Source organism: Dermacentor andersoni, chromosome 10 (assembly GCF_023375885.2).
Source record: "Dermacentor andersoni chromosome 10, qqDerAnde1_hic_scaffold, whole genome shotgun sequence".
Taxonomy (NCBI): Eukaryota; Metazoa; Arthropoda; class Arachnida; order Ixodida; family Ixodidae; genus Dermacentor; species Dermacentor andersoni.
Window position 1 is genome coordinate 44,890,498 of NC_092823.1, and position 20,132 is coordinate 44,910,629.

Sequence of the window (20,132 nt, forward strand, 5' to 3'; positions counted from 1 at the left end):
TGAGAACACAACGCACAAGAAGCTATCAGCCCTCGTCGATCCTAGACGATGTCGCCATTGCAGGTCGCTTTCAAGATATGGTCCGTGCAGGCCCGCTTAGCCGCACCACGTGTAGCCGCCGCCGGCGTGGAATGTCTTCCTTCGTTCCTTGCGCGTGGTGGAAGACGTCGCGCTTCCTCCCCACGTTCCTCCTTTGCGCGTGCGTGACAGAGCCACCTTCCTCAGCTCACCTTAGCAGGCTGTCATTCGCGTGCAAAGTATACGGCATGCTGCCGTAATGTGATCGCACTTGGACTTTATCAGAACATCATGGCGACGCCGACGGCGTAAATGCATCGGGAGGAGACATATAATTGCAATCGCAATAAAATGTCAACTGAACATGCTTTGTTTTTTTACACTGCGCAAATATATACGTAGAGAAGCTTTATTTGACAGGAAACGATTCTTTCCATCTATTAAAATTTACTAAAATTGGTGAGAGCGGGCTCTTCAGACATCTGTCATTTTTCGCTACAGCTGAATCCGCTGTAGGGTATGTGGCAGCAGATGGTATGGCAGAAATGCAACAACGATTAGAGAAAGCTGCAAGTACTTCGAGTACTTTCTCTTTGTTCCCACCTTTACGATGAGAGGGCATCTACGTGATGCGATACCTTCACACCTTTGCCGCTCAGCTCCAAATCATCTAGAAGTTGCCGTCGCAAAGCTTTACAATAAGCTTGAAAAAGACCGAATAAATTTCCAATACAGATGCTTTGCAGACAGCCTGCACATTATAAGAAAATGGCATTTCTGTACTTAATTTCATCAGGAGTTTCTCATTCTCTAAATAATCGCACCCCGTGTTAGCCTGAAAATAAGGATGGCCGTATTGTTTGTTCATACTATGGTCGCTGATATGGTGCTTGTTATTTTCTTCAGTGGCGGCTTTCAGGTCTCAGAGCGTGATCGTTGAAGTTTGCGTGTGGCTTAGTAAAATACAAGCCTGCATGTTAAAAACGGGGCAAAAAAACCAAGCACTTAAAGATGTGAACAGCGCCTGAGCTGTTTTGTTACTCTAGGTCGATTTGGCTTAAAGACACCACAAGTTCCTGAAAAATTTTTTGTCCGTAGAGTAATGACTAACAACAATAAATGTGGGAGTTAAAGGTACTCTCCAATCCATTACAACCAGGCCACATTTCCACTTGCCTGTGTCGGCCTACCCTATATTACTATTGGAAAGCACAAAATCTGCACAAGATTTTATTCTGGGTATCTACTTTCACGAAGGAAACGCACCATTAAACTTGACTGCGACAACTTTAACAGAATGCTGGGTACCGAAGGTGTTAAAAAATTTAAGCGAGTCGTTCGTGACCGCGCGCAATAACATTCATTACGCATCCATGCCGCACATCTCTCATTAGCGCAGACATGTTAGTGCAAACTTTCCGCTCATCTTCTGCATAATTATATGATGTCCGTTGACACAGTGTATCTAACTTCGACTTGCAGTTTGGATGCTCCTCCTCAGTTGTATTAGATGTGACCCACAGTAAGCAGATTGGTTGCTCTGAAACAAGACAACACAAGCATAATGCAATCTACTTGTTTCTACGATAGCTTCAGTATATGAAATATTCAGGGCTCTAGAACCCAGTGAAATTTTCACCTTCCAAGCTCACTATAAGAGGGGGCCATGCGAATTCGCGTGATAATTGCCAATATAATTAAAATATACTCAACATTCCCAAAAAGAACGAATACAACATGTCGAAGTGCTACGTTTAAAACAAATAAACGTTCTTCAAACAAGTAAGAATTGCAACGGCAACTATACGGTCGCTCGAGACATCTTCATACGGTCGGGGTCACCAGCACGGTTGTTTTGTTCCGATAACGAGGCAGATGCGCGACCCGCGTTTTGAGGTTCAGAGGCCTGGTGAAGTTGCCTAGTGCATTTGGCTGCCAAAACAACGAGGCGAACTGGGCCCCCTTGAAACTACAGAGCAATCACCTCGGCGATTGGACTAGGCTAGCGATCTGCGTTTCGCACTTCGCTTGAGCATTTACACCCGCCCACTATAGGGCCACTATAACGTTCCCGCTGAGCACCTCTGCGTATACACTGGTCCGTGCGGAACAGACAGGAAACGTGAAGCTAACGTCATCCAATATTTCACCGGACGCTGACGAACTGTGACGGTTGCCCGTCGGTGTAACGTATGTTCCGTTGTCGTGTGACGCCTGGAAAATCACCAGGTGGCGCCCGTCGTCAAGCCGACGCTGTGAGACGCCTGGCAGTGGCCAGGCGTCCCACTGTTACGGGAATTTATGATAATTTTCCTTGCTGGGTCCCCTGAGTATGGGAAGGGTCCATCACCCGCAACAGTCCGAAGCTCCGAACCCTTTCAGGCGCTCGAGACGCAGCAATACCGCACAGGTGGCGCCCATCACACGCCCCAGCTGTGCGCGTGGTGTGCCAGGGGAGGAGGAGGGTAGCAGAGGGCTATATCTACCCATGCGCCCCACAGCTACTCTACAGCTACTCTCCAAAGCTACTCCTGCTCTCGGAATGCAAACCTACCATGGTCAAAGGAGAAGGCTACAGGGGTGATACCGTTTGACTCTTCCATATAATGTTCGGGCGCTTAAATAATGGGGCCACTATATGATAAAGGGATGTATAGGTGGGCTGCTTGCTAATTAATTATTAGAAAAGCCTAAGTGCGCTATAAACGCGCAGCACGTAGAAAAGGAACCCGCACCACAAGGGCTTATTGCACCATATTGCACACCCTTATTGCACCACACTGTTATTGCCCCACACAGAGTCGCATTTGCTCCACTGTGCGCAGAAGGGCACAGGTCACGTCACTGGGTGATAGGAAATGCAGCCAGAAACCTGTTAGTCGTTTTGTCGATTGTGTTTGAAGAGGAGTACGCAAAAATTCCCTAAGCTGTGGTCACGTTTACATTGGCCAAACAGGCCGACGTGTGAACGTACGCCTTCGAGAGCACAGAAATTCATTAAACGGCGCGCCAATCACTCATTATGCCTCACATTTTGAATGATGTCCGTGTGAAGCCATATTCGAAAACACGGCCATTGTGTTTCGTCACTCTAACCAAATGCATGATAAATCTCGGAAGCCTATCAAATCACCAAGGACGCCGCACTTTGTGTAAGCCAGACATTGTTATTACTGCATGAAAAATAATTCAATTTTAGTAATCGTTGTAAAAACGTGCCTTGAGTGTATGCTTGTTCCTCGTCTTTACACGTGCGATGCGTCCATTTCCTATACATATATTTTTTCCATACGTGCATTAAACATCATTTGTTAGAGAGCGGGTGTGGTGTGTGTTTCTTTTCTACATCCTGTGTGTTTATCGGGCTCTACGTTTGCCTAATAAATCTATTATATGATGCTTCGCACCGTGATAATGCTCATTAAGGGACATTAAAGCCTAATTTGTTCTCGTCGTGTCTGTAGCCTGAGCTGAAATCTGCAAAAATAAAGAACGTAAATATCTATTATTCGCTTTGCCGGCGATTCAAGCGTCTCTTACATGAGAGGAATATTCTTACATGAGAAAAATATGGAAATATCAACCACCAGCTGGGGTGCCATAGCGGCTGTGGTATTGCGCTGAACTCGATGTCGCGGGATGAAATCCCGGCCACAGCAGCCACATTTCGATGGAAGCGACATGCAAAACCGCCCATGTCCCATGCACTGGCGGCGCGTTAGAGATACCAGCGTGTCTCATTATCAAATCCTGGTTTAGGCAGATAAAAATCCAAGAAATAATTTAAATTCAAACAACAACTGTATGTTTTAAACGAGTAGTCGTTCTGACTGTTCAGCCGTCCAAGGTAACAGCTGAACCATAACGTGACAAACGAACCGAACCCTGATTACTTACGGGATTTAACCTGCTTAAGAAGCCCGGCGCCTATGAGAAATGTTGTGAAACGTAAGTGTGGTGTCAAAAGAAGCGCTAGTGGTTTTTTAAGGCACATGTACATGAATAAGTTTTCACGTGGCTCCCATCAAAGTGGAGCCGGGACGAAATGCGATGAAAACTCGCACTCGCGACCTCGTAAACGTAGAACAGGCGATTAGCACCTGAGCCAGTGCTGCTAGTCAAACGCGTAGGTGTCTAACCTCCTATTAATCTATTTACATTTTCACATCCCAGTTGAAAAAGACAAGAATTCCAGTCACAGCTACAGAAATTTCTGTCGCGACTACAGAAATTTCTGTTGTACGACAGAAGTTCCTGACGTTTCTGTAGTTGCGACAGATATTTCTGACGTTACGGCGGAAATTACGACAGAAACAGTCTGTCGCGAAGATCAAGAGCTCTGAATTCGCAACAGAAATGTTCTGTCGCGACAACAAGAGTTCTGAAGTAGTAACAACAGCTTTCTATCGTTACAGTGACTCTGACGTTACGACAGCAATTCTCACATCGCAACAGAAAAATTCGGTCGCCACGGCCAAGATTTCTGAAGTCGCAACAGAAACGTTCTGTCGCGACAACAACAGTTTATGAAGTCGCAACAACTTTCTATCGCAACAGCGATTCTGACGTTGCAACGGGAACTCTCTGTCGGGGCTACACATTTTCCGTCGTGGCGTTAGAAATGTGGCGCCTTCTGTCGCAGTGACATAAGTTCTGATACCGCGACAGGAGCGCTTTCCGTCGCGAAGCTTTAATATTGTATGTCAGTTTTGCATCGGTGGTGTACACTGTACTAATCTTTTGCGCGGTATTCAATCGTGCTTCTCTGAAGCCAGCAATTCTGATAGCACCGACACTGGTATTAAAGTCGACGTGCCCAATTGTTATAATTGTGCCGGGGCGACGAGGCACCAGCCACGCCTTACCGGCCTCCTCAAAATCGGCCGCTGATCAAAATCATACCATCTGAGGCAATGGTTGCGTATCCGTTTTCTTTTATTTGGTAAGATGTGGCACACAGGCCTGTGGACTGACATGTGCCGTTACACTGGCACATTAGTTAATTTCCCAGAAATATTGCATAAGCTTTTACGAAGCGAAAAAGAAGTTTTGGGTTGTTCCAGAAAGTTGCGTGAAAAGCTGTCTCGCTCGGGTCTCATTATTCTGGTACAGTGCTGCCGTGAGAAGCCAGTATGTTGTCAGAATGAACCACGAATGTTTATTTAGCCATTTTGCATTTAACACGCGAATTATATGCACGCTCGAAAGTGTAAAGAGCGAGAAACAACTGTCAAAATTAGCCGTAACAACCCTAACAGTATCCCCGGTCACCGTTGTCTATTTCTGAATTTCTTATTTAATATGAATATCGTACAGCAACATTGATGTTCTAGCACTCCACGATGTTCCTGTCGATGGTAACACAACTTTTACTCTTGAAGAGATGCGTCAGTTGACGCAGTGGAGTGAAAGCGCATCTTGGCTCTTAATATTCAAATGTAAACATCAACGCAGACAGAGATTCTTACTGTTGACATAGCTAAAATGTACACTTAGAGACATGTTCGGCGTGGTGCATTGGAAAGATACTGGGCATTATGAAACATCGCTACAGAGCACAAGTGAACAAGGACGAGAAGAGAAGGACAACACGAACGCTGGACATGAAAGATAATAACATCTAATTGTTATTGTATGGTATTATATTATAACACCGGACTTGAAATAGATAACCGATAACGAAGAAGGATTCTCACGATTTCTATTCAACACCGTGCCATTCGACAGCTCTCGCAGTGAGGCGACTTGTTTACTTTCTGTAAAAGAATCAAATGAAGAATTAGACGAATACTGCTGGATCCTGGCGAGAACTGCACAACAAATATGAACCTGAAAGCACTTACCGGTCGCATTGCTGTCGTCACGCAATATTAGGCACGTCTCTTCAGCATGCAGAATAGTATAGCTTTTCTGCACGCCGAAAGGAAGGTACTTTGCTGCAACAGAGTAAATTTTGTAGTAAATGTGGACGAATTCTTTTATTTTCTTTCTCTTTTCAGACTATAATTCATTACTCTCGAAAGCTTGCTTAAAGTCAGTGCATCTGATCTCGCCAGCTGCCGGCCCCGCTCGTACTATGCAGCCCCATTGATAGCTGACGGCAAAGACATGGCGACCGAACGCTGGCGGTAAGCAGGCGATAAAAAAAACTGAGCGTAATCGTGGTTGGACTTGTGTCCCTTGCTTCATTTCCCGCAGTCCCGGGGAAAAAAAATGTGCGGATCCAGTGGACATGTTGGAATGTAAGTGAAGCGGGCAATAAAATGGAACAAATTTCGCACAAAGCATATTCTGCGTATTTGGCCTAAAGAAAACTGGTATGCGCTTGTGCTCTGACACGCCCGTGCTACGCATTCTGACAGATCTTATGTTGACATTTCATTCATAATTATTCATTATTGTGTATTCTTCTTCATTTCTACTCATTTGTTTTAAGTGTGCCGGCCGATTCTTGGCTAATACCCCCTTGTGGGTAGCTTCCAAAGTACGGAAGTCATCATCAGGATCCACACGGGGCGACAATCGGAAATAGCTAGGTAATCTGAAATAGCTAGGTGGTGCTGTTACGAGAGAAGTGTACGCACGATACTATGCAATAAAAAAAAGGATGCAATTGTGGTCCATTTGCGTGTGGGTATGAGCCACAACAAGAGGTCATTAGCATTATCATCACCATTTGCGAGAGCATCGGGTTGTTGCACTGAGGGGAAGGGGTTCGAATCCCTCCGCCGGACGCGCTCTTCTTTTTGGAGGGGGAAGGGTGAGTTGGCAGGAATTTACTGGGCGAGAACACTGCGACCGACCGACCGACTGAAAGACACACAGACCGACCCAAGCGATACCATGGAATGGCAGGCAAAGAAAACTTCGCTTTTAAATGCCATCCCATGCAATCGCGGTCGATTATCGTCTATGCAAATGGTTGTTGTGAAGTCTCCCTCTCATGCTTGGCGTCGACCATATATGTAAAGGTTTTTTTTTCAGCAACGTGCTGTATAAACTGAGCGTACTTATTGATGCACGCTGTTTTGGTCGACTTGATGAACTTGATAGCGGTGCTGTAGTCCTGTCCGGTATAAGGTCGTAGGGACTATTTCAAGGGTCGATGCGGAATCTTCGATGAGGGTGAAGGACGACAAGCCGGGTAACACGGTATGTAAGAGGCCTGGCTATGTGGCTGAAAACTGGCTGCGACATAAGGTCACATCGGCTGGCATATGAGTTGAAAAACGAATTCGCCAGCATGTGCGAACACCTTACCAACGTGATGACCCTTACAGAAACCTGTAAGGCTGCTTTTTATGGTCTCTATCTAAGACAATGCGGAACACAATTGATCATATTTTGATTCACTTATATGAATTGTAATTGACTGCTTTGCGCTTGGGAGTAATATGCTGTATATATTAGACCTTTCAGTTGACCTGTCATTATCTTTAAATCAGAGAACAGTATAACATTTTGGAGAAGATAGCGGCAAACGGTACCTTCTTGCACACTTTCCCAGTTCATATTAAAGAAATCGATAAAGAATAAAGGCAAATTGTCAGAACTGTCATAATGAAATGTCTACAAAAGAGAGGACAGTGCCCATCGATTCTTGGGAGTACAGAAAGCAGTGCACACCTAAAAAAAATGTAGCATTTGCAAAGCGGCAGCAGGTCATATTTCATAAAACAATTAAGGGCTTTACGTGCTAAAACCACTTTTTGATTATTAGGCACGCCGTAGTGGGGGACTCCGGAAATTTACACCGCCTGGGGTTCTTAACGTGCACCTAAATCTAAGCACACGGGTAAGATTGGCCGGAATTCGATCCCGCGACCTCGTGCTTAGCAGCCCAATACCATAGCCACTGAGCAACCACGGCGGGTTCATATTTCATAAGGCATGCAATAAAGATACGGGAGAAAGCAATCTTGTGCGAACGGCGATAGATATTCATCAAATAACAAGATCTCACATTGTTTTTTCACTGCAGTCTCTTGAGAAAAACACAGAGACATGCGAGTTATTTTGCAACTTTGCTAATAATAGATACAAAGCAAATGCTTCACATGGCAATTTCTCTTCGCTCAAAGCAAACTTACCTATAAATATGCTGGAGAAAAAATTCATAGTTTCACTCAGATATCGTAGAGGACCGATGTGCCATAATGTGAAATGTACAAAACTATCTGGTATCCAACAAAATTGGCGAGAAAAACGAAATATTTTCTCATTTGACAAAATCAGCCAAAAATCTATTCTGCACAGGTGAAGGCAAAAAGTCGTTATGTCTCTTTTGATAACAAGAAGTAGCGTGTTGCTTCTTAGTAACCACATGAAGCTGATCTTCTTGTCTGTCCTAAGTTGAGGGTATTATGCTTTTCATAATTATGGGAGCTTGAAAGGATGGAATTTATTTTTTCCTACAAGAACAATGGAATCGGTGCTTCATATGCAAAAGTGATCCTTTTCAAGAAAAAAAGTATTCCGTCCACTACATTCACTCATATGTGGTTTGCCCTTCATGTAGCGTTCATACAGATGTGCAGGCTGTGCAGTTTTCTAGGTGTTATCTAATGAAAAGGGCCAAACCTGTTAGCATTTTCCTCTTGCCTTTTTATTGCAATAATGAAACTTAATGTGATTGATAAATAAAGAGAGATCAAAACTGTGGCAACTCACCAGCATCTGATATCACGAGAAAAGTGTCGTTGCCTTTTTGCTTGACCTTCATCGTTAGTTGATAAGCACTTGAATTAAAGAAAAATAAACGTCTCATCTCTAGAGCTGCGCCCTGAATTAAACGCATGATTTATGACTAGCAGCTCGACACAGCTGAATATTCAGTTTCCTACAATATAATTATTTTAGCTAGAACGAGAACCAGTAAGCATATATTTTTAGAAACGTTTATTAAATGTTCAAACTTAATAATGTTTATAGGAGACGTCTGCACATAAATTATATACATAAAGCGATCACAACGCTGCAACTCAAGATCATCTGGCAATAAATGACCAAACATAACTGGACAAACTAGACCGTCGATATTCGCGGTACAGCTTCATAAAGCAAAAAACGCCGAGAGAAATGAAAAGCTATTAAAGCAGTAAAAATATATGGGATGTTCCACGTAACTACAGCCAAAAATTGAAAATATGCAAATGCCAAGTAGCTCAACAAAACCAAGGTAATGTTGTTTCCCGTCGCTTGGATATACTCAAATAATTTTTGTAGTCCCCCTAATTAGATAATTAGTCTTACCTAATTAATCAACTGCTCAAATGTTATAATGAGAGGAAAAATGTCAGGGAGAAAATCGTGGAGCAAAATGAAAAAACTTCCGACTTCCGACACAGCTATCTGTTTCTCAATACGTGCTACATAAAAGTGTTCTCCCGAGCGTGAAAAAAGCACGAAAATGCACAATATTGCCGCGCGACTGGTCGGTCGAGGCAGTTGGCGTGTATTCGTGGGTTTTCTAACGTCTGGAAAAGCACATTTATGTAGCACGTGCCGAGCAACAGGAAGCTGTATCGGGAGTTTTTCATGTTGCTCTACAATTTTCTCATGCACACTTTTCTTCGAATTATAATATTTGAGAAGCTGATTTTCGTATTTAAGACAAGTTATATAATTGGGCGGAATGAACAAAGGTTAATCTGAGTATCTCCAAGCGGCGGCAGATAACATTACCTTGGTTCTGTCCAGCTACGTGACATTTGCATATTTTTAAAGCTTGGCTCAAGTTACGTGGCACACCATATATAGTGCGGCAGTAACAAGGTCCAAATGCAGGTGTCAATACCAATAATTTCCCTATGTACTGCATGAATGTCAAACGGCATAAGTAGTATAGTAGAAGCATGTTTTCATAAAATGCAAGAAGTATCGACAAGGTAAATTGAACTTATTTGAAATGTATACAACTGATCAAAGTACATTTGCACGTAAGCATTGAATATTTGCGCTGGAGCGCGAGGGAAATTCGCACTTGCGAAATGCGAAGAAAAGAACTGGCTCGCTATGTTACCCAAGAAGTTTCACAAGCCTATTCCAATTAAGATGTAGAGTATACTCGGCTATGTAACGGTTAGCTGGTACGCTATTGGCGAAGAACAAAAAAATAGTTAATTGACATGTCGTGATCAGAAAATTGCTGACAATGAATGGAATTCATTCAAAAAGCCCTTTAAGGCGTTTTTTCGACGTTTCCTCAGGGTTACCTGTGCATGCGCTGCCGAAAATATTTTGACAAATGAAGGTTCGCATCAGACCAGTTTGGCCATCTGAAACTGACTACGTGTGACCTTTATCACCAAGTGCAAGGTCACTCGGAAAATGCAAAACCTGGCGAATTTCTTTGTGCGAATAGATGCAGGATGAATAATCAACACGTATGCATCTCCACACAATGACCTTCGGTACAATCGTCGGAAACATGTGCTCTCCTAGCCGAAAATATCCCCAAAGTAAATCGGCTGACGCAGCTGTAGACTGCATGAAAAGCCTGGTGCTAGCTCTCCGGAACCTCATGCGTATCCGCATATTCCAGCGCGGCTGTCGTGCAGATCGCCCACCTGTTGAATCGCCTATCACACGCTGTAGGTGGCATTAATTCCGACCATTGTGTTGTGTTGGAGAGTACAAGAAGTGGCGACAAGAAGTGGTGAGAACAAGAAGCGAACAACAACGCGTTTCACTACTCTTTGCTTAGGACTAGAGTTCATCGTTTTAGTGTAAATAAAGCGAGCCGGCCAACACACGAGCATCGGACACGAACGAGTAGTTTAAACGAGAACGCGTTAAAACACATTTTGCACTGAAATGCCCTGAAGGCAGAGACCACGAAGCTATTCTTCAACCTCGAGATTGGGACGCAAAACACCCAGTGCACACCATAGCTAAGGCCTGGGCATTCGCGTCACTGACGCGTAACAATTGTGCGAGTTTTCTTTTTTTCCTGTAATATTCCTGGGACAATTTTATTCGAATAATTCTACTAGTATGAAATCACTTTATGCGTGTTCAAATGTCAAATGCTGAAGCAAAACAAATATAATACATTCACGCAAGTAGTACAAAAGACCCATTGGCCATAGTGTGAAAAATATTTTCGTAGGAAACCACGGTAGAAAATGTGGCAGAATCTCTCTACATCATCTGCAAATATTCTGGCGTTCGCAGAAGGGACGGTTACATTGAGAAAATGGCGACATGTTACCGCTATTTTGAAAGTGGTAAAGCATGCTCACAAATAATGAACCCACGGTGAAAGCAGAAGGAACAGCATAGGGTGTAACATGGAAGCCTTAATTTCCAAATAAAAATAATCCGCCTGTCGGCAAACACTACAGCAAGTAGCAGCACAAAACATTATGCGGATCTCACGCATTATGGAAATCCATGTAAGTGAAGCTTTCCGTTCTGTTTGCTTCGAATGACGATACTTAGCCATGATGTCGACATCGAATGTTTAATTCAGCGTTTAGTGCGATACGAAAGTGCCTAGATGGTAAATATTATTTTGCGTGCGCCACTGCTGTATGGTTGCGCAGTGCACAGAACTCACGTGCTTGCTTTATGCGTTGTTCGTGCCATGGTCCATATTCTCCGAAAAGGTTAACATTGCCATTGATTCACACGGCACATCGCATCCTGGCAGAAGTGCTCAATATTAATTTTATTTATGGAGCTGTGCGCGCCAAAACCACAATCGGATTATGAGGCAGGCCTTAGTGGTGGACTCCGGAATAATTTTAACCATCTGTGGTTCTTTAACGTGCACCTAAATCTATGCACACGAGATCTTTTTGTATTTCATCTGCGTCGGACTGAGGCAGTCGCGGTCGGACGCAAACCCGTGATCTTGGGCAATGGCATAGCCGTAAATCCGCCACGGTGAGCACGCAAGCGTTGATTTGACGTGGGACCGCTTCCGTAGTGCCGCCTAGTGGCTATCGTGTTTTAATGTGGCTTTGCGTCTGTGCACCGTGCGTCAGTTGTGAGCATGACGAATTCGCATGTTATTTATTTTTCAGAAATAGCAGTAACGTACCGCACCGCGCCTTGAACTTAAATTTGCCCAGTTTGTCCGAAAGCTCTGTCGTTTCTAGGAGTAGCTTGGGCTCGCCAGCTCACGTCGCCTTTTACCTCTCCCACGCTCCCGCTTTAATATGGGAACTGCGAAGGAAGAGTGGCACCGCTATCATTCACACGCTTCGTGAGTGCGTCGGCTCTACGCATTCTCTGCCTCCTTTTCCTACCGCCCCTCCACCATCCTATCTACCTCCCCTCTGTGCTGTTGCACGTCAGTAGAAATCTAAGCGCTGCAGTTTCCCCAATGCTTTTGCGGGAGGGTCGCGGATAACTACAGCTGTCGAGAGGCTAATGTGAAGACACCCAGAAAGCTCCGGAGGCCATTGAGCCCATGCCACGGAAAGGCACAAACGAGCTTCTCGATCGCATCGCCTTTCCGCTCTTGCACGCTCAAACAATGTGTACGCACGCTCTGAACAAACTTCAGATGCGGCGTGCAAGACAGCTACACCAATAGGAGCAGCACCAGCAGCACTGGGAAAATTACAAGGGGACAAATAACTTTGAAAAGGGATGTGGGTCGTATGTTACTGCGAAGATATAAGTTCCAGTACCTCTAGGTGACCCAAGTGACGCATCTGGCGTAGTAAATCTTATCTTGTATAAAGAAGGCTCCAGATATAGCTCATTTTATACATGTAACCCTATAACCAAGGCGGAACGTTCCGAAATGAGCATTATCGGTCATTCAGATTCTCTTCACATGATAGCATCTGCTTTGCGGTGTAGCGCTTTTTGGTGACAAAAGGGCGTAAGGTTGCGATGACGCGGTATGTTCGCAATGATCTTATCGGTGCATTTATATAATAATTATTCTGTTTCGTTTATTAGGCTGAAGAGAGGAGATTCACTCACTCCGATATTGGACTTAGAAGCACGCATGATTGCTTAAGAAAACTCGTGCTCCTATTGCTAAACAAGAGTGTCTAAAAATTGCAGTTCCTGTGCCTTAGCGCACCTGAACAGTGAAATATTTAGAGCGATATGACTGATACACGAGAATGGTATTGCGCTAGCTTCACGAATTTCCACCCTATTAGACATGCTTAGACGTAGGACACGAAGTACGGCATTCAGCAAGCGTGCTCCTAAGCACCCAAGTTCGCTTTCTTTTGGTTCATGAAGAAGGAAGCAGTTTTAAGGCAAAAAAAAGACATTTATAGTGTGATGAATGAAGCCCAGGTATCATCAAACCGATTGTTTTACAGTTTTCCATGCTATCTTATTTTTTTCGACATTATCACGTGCAAATTTCGCTAACGTGCTGAATATATGACTCCTTGGTATACATACCATGTCACCCAAGCCATCTGAAAAAGAGACAAAAATGTTTTGAAGAAAATACTGAAATATACTGGAGTACGCACAAAGTGAGAACATTCTGAACACATGCAGTGGAAAAAAAAAAGAAACGGTGCCCGAGACGTGAAAAGGGCGCGTTCTTTTACGAGACCGTGAAATCTAACTGACCCGGTAACGGCACGCTTTCTTACCTCTATGCCCCAATGCTGCCTCCGTATTTTCGGACATTCGAGCTACTGGCATTCTCGCTGTCGCTACACTATTGCTTTGATATTTCTACATATTCTAATTGAAAGTGGAAGAAGGTAGTAGGATTAGTCACCCATCTCGACTCTCGGACGACTCAGTATGAAAGCAGCAGCAAGACGGACGAAGTCACCACTAAGAATACCTTGTCAGTAACACGAGCTCCCTTTTTAGATAGCATAGTGTAAGACGGTCTTCATTGCCGTGCGGCAGTACCTCAGTTCGACGGCACCTACGCGGTATTGATTTAAAAACAGCTCGGCGAACGATGAAGGACAGCTGTACAAACGCGCAGACGCGTTTCGTGTGGGACAATACATCAAGTGGGTCTTCTGCCACGGCTCTTGAAGATTTCAGCGTCGTTGCGAGCGCATTTCAGTCACAATGATACAGGTTACCGAGCACGATGTTATCGTAGCCGCCATGTTGGTGCACCATCGTGGTGAAAAGCTCCGTTAACAACGTCGCGTGAAAGACAGCTTAAATGCCTGAAACAATGCCAGTTCAGACCAATGGCAAAATAAATATGTCCGCTGGTCGGTTTTGAACCTTGACCGTCCCGCACAAAATTTCGATACTCTAACCAGCAGCCTAAGCACGCCAGCTTTAAAACTTGGGAAGCGTTTAAGCTTCTGCTTTAAGGGTAGAACGCGATAGTATTAAATGGTCGCCCTGATTGCTTCAGAGGCCTCCCAGTAAAGGCGGCTCATGCAACAGTAATGTTGAGCGGGAAACGCTTGTGGCGAACATTCGATCTCGGACCCAGAGGCACCCCGCAAGGGGCAGTGCTCTCCCCGTTTTTATTCTACTTATCCATGAGAGCGCTCTTCAGCAAGCTGACCGAGATTGAAGGTGTCGGTCACGCCTTCTACGCCGACGACATCACAGTGTGGTGCGAGGGACGTACCGACGGGCAGATCTAAGGAGAAATTACAAACAACGATCACAGTCACTCAGGATTTTATCACGAAGGCAGGACCCTGCCTGTCGGCTAAGAAATCGGAACTGCTACTTTACCTACCCATAATCGGTGGAAAAAAAGGGACACCTTCCGATATCTCTGTCCCCACCGAGACCGGATCCGTTAGCCCGGTAGTACACAGAATCAGAATCATGGGTGTGTTCCTGGAGGAGGACGGCAGTAGTGACTACTCCTTAGAGCGCATCGCAACTAAAGCCGATTCCATGACAAAGTTAATCACGAGGGTGGCCAACAACAAAGGGGGGCTATTGGAGGCTAATATTCGGCGACTATCCACGCCTTCCTAATCAGCCACATTAATTTCATAGCCCTGGCCCACAAGTGGAGCAGAAGGGAAGCAGCTAGACTAGAAAGAACCATTCGCAAGAGCATAAAAAAGACACTGGGTCTCCCACAGAGCACCTGTACCGAAAGGCTGTTGGAGCTAGGCGTCCACAACACCTTTGGAGATATAGTCGAGGCGCCACAGGTGGCACAAGTTGCAAGACTGGCTTCTACAGAAGCCGGCAGACGGCTACTAGCGCATATCGGTCAAGGTTCGAGCATCACCAAACAGAGGGAGTACGCGCTCCCCGTCAAAGTAAGAGAAATGTATTCGGTATCCCAGATACCTAGCAATATGCACCCTGAGCACAATTAGGGCAGACGCAAAGCGAGGGCCAGGGCCCTTCTTAGCCTGGCGGCTAAGATTGCGGACAACGTCGCTTTCGCAGACGCTGCGCAATACGCAGCTTCCAATAATTTTGTTTCGGTGGCTACCTCGCTGCGAGGGGAGCTGCTGACGTCGCTTACACACCAAAACGTGAACGCCGACAAAGCCGAACAGGTGGCTGTAGCCATCGCCATGGCCACCATGGACCGTTCCACTATCTTGACAGACTCACGAGCTGCCGTTACAGCATTCATGAAAGGCTTGGTAAGCAAGGAATGATGATGTGTAGTGTTTTGTGGCGCAAGGGCCAGGTTTGGCCAAAGAGCGCCATGACAAGTGGTAAAGTTGACGATGTATTATGGAAGATGTGATTTAGCTGTAAAGTGGCCTAAAAATAGTCGCTGTAAAGTGCGTAAAATCTACTTGCTATAAAATTATGGCGATGACTAATGACGTATACTATGAACAATAAAATCCATCGTAAAAGAATGACACAGAATAGAAAATATATGAGATAATAAAAAATACCTGGAGCACTGTTGCCTCACCGGAGCCCTTGAAACACAAGGGCCTAGAGGCACGTGCTATACAAAAGAACTATCACAGCGCCATCCTCCGAAGAGAGGAGATGCTACGAACATGTGGGGCTAACAACATGCAACACAACAGCTTTCAGAAACCCTAGGACTGCATTGGTGTCAAATAGCGGTTCTGGGCCGAGTAAGATTGCAGGATGAAGGGGGAACTGCTGCCGGTATGCTAGTGGAAAATGTTTCGTTCTCTCAGATTCGGCTGCCCGACACTCCAGGAGGACGTGGAGGACGGTCAGCCTCTCCCCGCATCTACCGCAGGTTGGAGGATCATTTTCAGTGAGTAAAAAGTTATGTGTGCCAAATGTGTGTCCTATTCTGAGGCGACAGAATACGACATCTGTTCGCCGTGATTTTGTTACGGAGGGCCAAGACCCTAATTGTGGCTTTATCACGTGCAGTTTGTTATTTACTTCTGCGTCCCACTTACGTTGCCAGTGATTTCCCAGTTTCCTTCTTAAAAAAGGCTTCAGGTCTGTGACAGGGACCGAAGCAGCAGGATTAACTGTATGCAATGAAATTGATGTGGCCATCTGGTCTGCTAGAACGTTACCCTCGATGCCCCTATGTCCAGGCACCCAGCATATAATGACATGCTGGTTAGACACATACGCTGTACAGAGAATAGAATAGAGCTCAGTAATTACGGGGTTTCTGTGTTTACAGTGTGACTTCAAGGCTTTCACGACGCTTAGGGAGTCTGTAAATAAAATTGTTTTTTGAATATTTGATTTTCTGATATGTTTCACAGCCGATAATAGTGCATGGGCCTCAGCCGTAAATATACTTGTTTCAGGGTGCAGTACACCGGATTCCGAGGATGGTCCAATGGCTGCGTAGGAGACCCCGGCATGCGACTTAGAAGCGTCTGTGTAAAATTCTGTGCACGAGTACTTGTACTGGAGCTCCAAGAAATGCATTTGGATATGTGTCTCTGGGGCATGTTTAGTGACCTCTACAAAGGATGTGTCACACTCTATCAGCTGCCACTTCCAGGGCGGTACTAGCTTTGCTGGAGGCATTAGGCGTTGTTCCAGAACTGGGACATCCATTTCCGTGCTACGTTCTCTTGCACTCAGTGAGAATGGAAGTCTCATAGAGGGTCTGTTATGAAAAAGTGTTTCACACGTCAAGTCGTTAGCGGTTGTGAAACACGGATGTTCCTTATTAGAGCGAACCTTGAGAACATATGTTAAGCTGATGTTTGTTCGCTGAAGATGGAGTGGCCACTCATCTGACTCTGCATATAGGCTTTCAAAAGGGCTTGTCCTAAATGCGCCAGTGGCCAGACGGATACCCAGATGGTGAACGGGGTCTAACATCTTAAGCGCACTCGGTGCGGCAGAGTGATATACTACGGCACCATAATCTAACCGTGATCGAACTAGGCTCTTGTGAAGATTCAACAGGCACCTCCTGTCGCTACCCCATGTAGTGTGAGATAGAACTTTAAGTAAGTTCATGGTTTTTAGACATTTTTCTTTAAGATATTTTATGTGAGGAATGAAAGTGAGCCTGGAGTCAAGAATAACACCAAGGAATTTGTGTTCTTTGTTGACAGGAATTTGTTGTCCGCCCAGTTCTACAAAAGATTCTGGGACCAGGCCTCTCTTTCTTGTATAGAGAACACAAGAACTTTTGTGGGGGTTGACCTTAAATCCGTTTTGGTCTGCCCATTTGGACACTTTGTTTAAGCCCTGCTGTACCTGTCTTTCGCATACTGTGAGGTTGCAGGATTTGAAGCCTATTTGTATATCGTCTACGTATACGGAATAAAAAATGGCAGGTGGTAGTGAAGCACGTAGGGTGTTCATCTTAACGATAAAGAGAGTGCAGCTGAGCACGCCTCCCTGGGGTACACCAGTTTCCTGGGTAAAGTGACGTGACAGTGCATTGCCAACTTTTACACGGAAGGTACGATTGGACAAATAGCTTTCAATTATTTTCAACATATTTCCACAGATGCCCATTCCCGACAAATCTCGCAGGATCCCGTAACGCCATGTTGTATCATATGTCTTCTCCATATCGAGAGAAAAGACGGGGAATCCGGGAGATGGCAATTCAAGGCGATGAGCAAAACGTGAACAAGGTGAATGCAGGAGCCAACGTTTCGACAAGTGGACTTGTCTTCTTCAAGACGACATATGCTTTCCTCGCCACAGTATATATAGGTGGGGTTATTCTAAAGGGGAGGGGGTGTGAGGCGGGAGGGCGCGGAAACGAGGGAAAGTGTGTTAGCGTGTCGAATTAGTAAAGGAACGCTGTGTACAAGGTCAAAGCCAGGACCCCCCCTCCCCTCACCCTAGTCTGTCAACCCACGCGCGTTAGCCGGCGTGTCAAGGGCGTCTGACACGCCAGCTGACGAAAAAAAATGAAAGAAAGAAAGAAAAAGAAATAGAAGGGAAGAAAAAGGAAAAGGGGGGGATACGCCAAGAAATCAAACTAAGTGTTGTTGCCTATAGCTTGAGGTTTAGCATAGCGAATAGATTCTAAAGCTCCCTTTGAAACGTTTATGCCTATTGGTTGCAATGTCTTGAACTTATGGATAAGGTATGATTCTCTATATTTTCTTTCTCGTTCAGAACGGAAATTTGACTGTAAGATGTAGAGTTTAAGTTCATCAAAGTTATGACCTGGTTGGTTGAAATGCTCGGCGACGGCTTTGGGAAGCTTTTTAGCTGTGTCCGCGCGATGTCCGTTTAATCTGACGTTCATTGATTGTCCTGTTTCACCGATATATTGTTTCTTACAGTAGGAACATTCAAGCATATAAATCACATCCGAACTTGTGCAAGTGAAGCTGGATTTGACTTCATGTGTATAATTATTTGCGGTGCTTTTAATTTTAATGTCACTTTGAAGGTGCCTGCAGGTTTTGCATCTAGGGCGACAACATGCTTTTATTACGGGGGAATGGTGCTGGCTGACTTTTGCGTGCACTAACATGTCTTTAAAGTTCTTGTTTCGGCGATAGGTAACCCTGCAGGCACCTGCAACTCGACAGCATAAAGTTAACTGAAACGGAAAGAAGAGAACTTAATCAATTCGTCCAAACTAAGGAGGAAAAATTAATAGATAAATACCAGCGAAAAGATATTAGAGCTGCAGATCCACCCAAAGAAACTAATGTAACCCCTGCAGCACGTAGCTCCACCGACAGTCCTACAGGCGAGCATCCAGAGCACTGCAGCAATGTAGTAGACATATCCCAGAGTCTAAGCCCCGAAAAAGTTGATCTCCTGAAACGTGGTCTAACGTTTTGTCCGACGAACAACGCAGTAAACGAATACGAACTCCACAAAGATATAACAGAGTTTTCACGACGCATGCGCATCAAGGAATTCTTTTTCGGTAGACCAGATGTAGGAAAAGAAGATAGAGACTCTCTTAGACCACCTAGCACGTGGACACCGGAAAACGAACAGTGCCCAGACCTCGATTTATACTTAAAACTGATATCAAAGGAAATTCTAGAGTCAACGCGGCATTGCCGGAAACGCAAAAATTTGACCCCCGCTCAACACCAAGTCCTTAAAGAACTTGCGAAAAGGAATGATATTGTAATAAAACCAGCAGACAAAGGCGGCAGTATCGTAATCTGGCCTATAGAAAAGTACAAGAATGAGGCCTCTAAACAACTGAACAACCACACCCATTACAGAAAACTTGACTCTAACCCAACCTCAGATTACAGCAATATTGTGTTAGGCACAATAGCGGAGCTCCGGTCCAGGAAACTAATCACGCAATCCGAATATCGCTTCATGATGCCCAAAAACAAAACAGCAGGCCGTTTTTATCTTCTTCCTAAAATACATAAAGTTCCGGTCGAAGAAATATTTACAGCAGAAATCCCAGGTCGGCCTATTGTGTCTAATAACAACACACCTACTGAGTCACTATCTAAATTCTTAAATCACCACCTGTCAAACATGCCCACTACCCTCCCATCTTTCGTTCAAGACACGCCGCACTTCCTTCGAATTATCGACGGCATCAACGCCAACCAAATCCTTTCCGACCGCGCTATTCTAGTCACTTTGGATGTTTCTGCCCTTTACACCAACATTCCCATGAGTGAAGGAATTGAAGCCGTTTCTAGATCCCTCGCAATCAATCCCCAAGCGCATGCTCCTGAAGTTTACTTATCGCTCCTTAGGTTAGTTCTCACGCTCAACTACTTTGAATTCGATTCTACACACTACCTGCAAATTTTCGGCACTAGCATGGGTACGCCATTCGCTCCCACGTA

General features: G+C 44.9%; 1 protein-coding gene across 1 annotated transcript in view; it reads right to left on the reverse strand.

Moving 5' to 3' along the window:
- Nucleotides 1-431: 431 nt before the first annotated feature.
- The window catches only part of LOC126543103 (uncharacterized), a 50,211-nt gene continuing 30,510 nt past the window's right edge, over nucleotides 432-20,132 (reverse strand). Inside the window, exons 5-9 of the mRNA XM_050190244.2 lie at nucleotides 13,399-13,415; nucleotides 8,689-8,756; nucleotides 5,862-5,954; nucleotides 5,715-5,774; nucleotides 432-1,558 (exon numbers count right to left, since the gene is read on the reverse strand). Of these exons, the coding sequence (XP_050046201.1) occupies nucleotides 1,344-1,558; nucleotides 5,715-5,774; nucleotides 5,862-5,954; nucleotides 8,689-8,756; nucleotides 13,399-13,415 (453 nt within the window). The 3' untranslated portion in view covers nucleotides 432-1,343. The remainder of the gene's footprint in view (nucleotides 1,559-5,714; nucleotides 5,775-5,861; nucleotides 5,955-8,688; nucleotides 8,757-13,398; nucleotides 13,416-20,132) is intronic.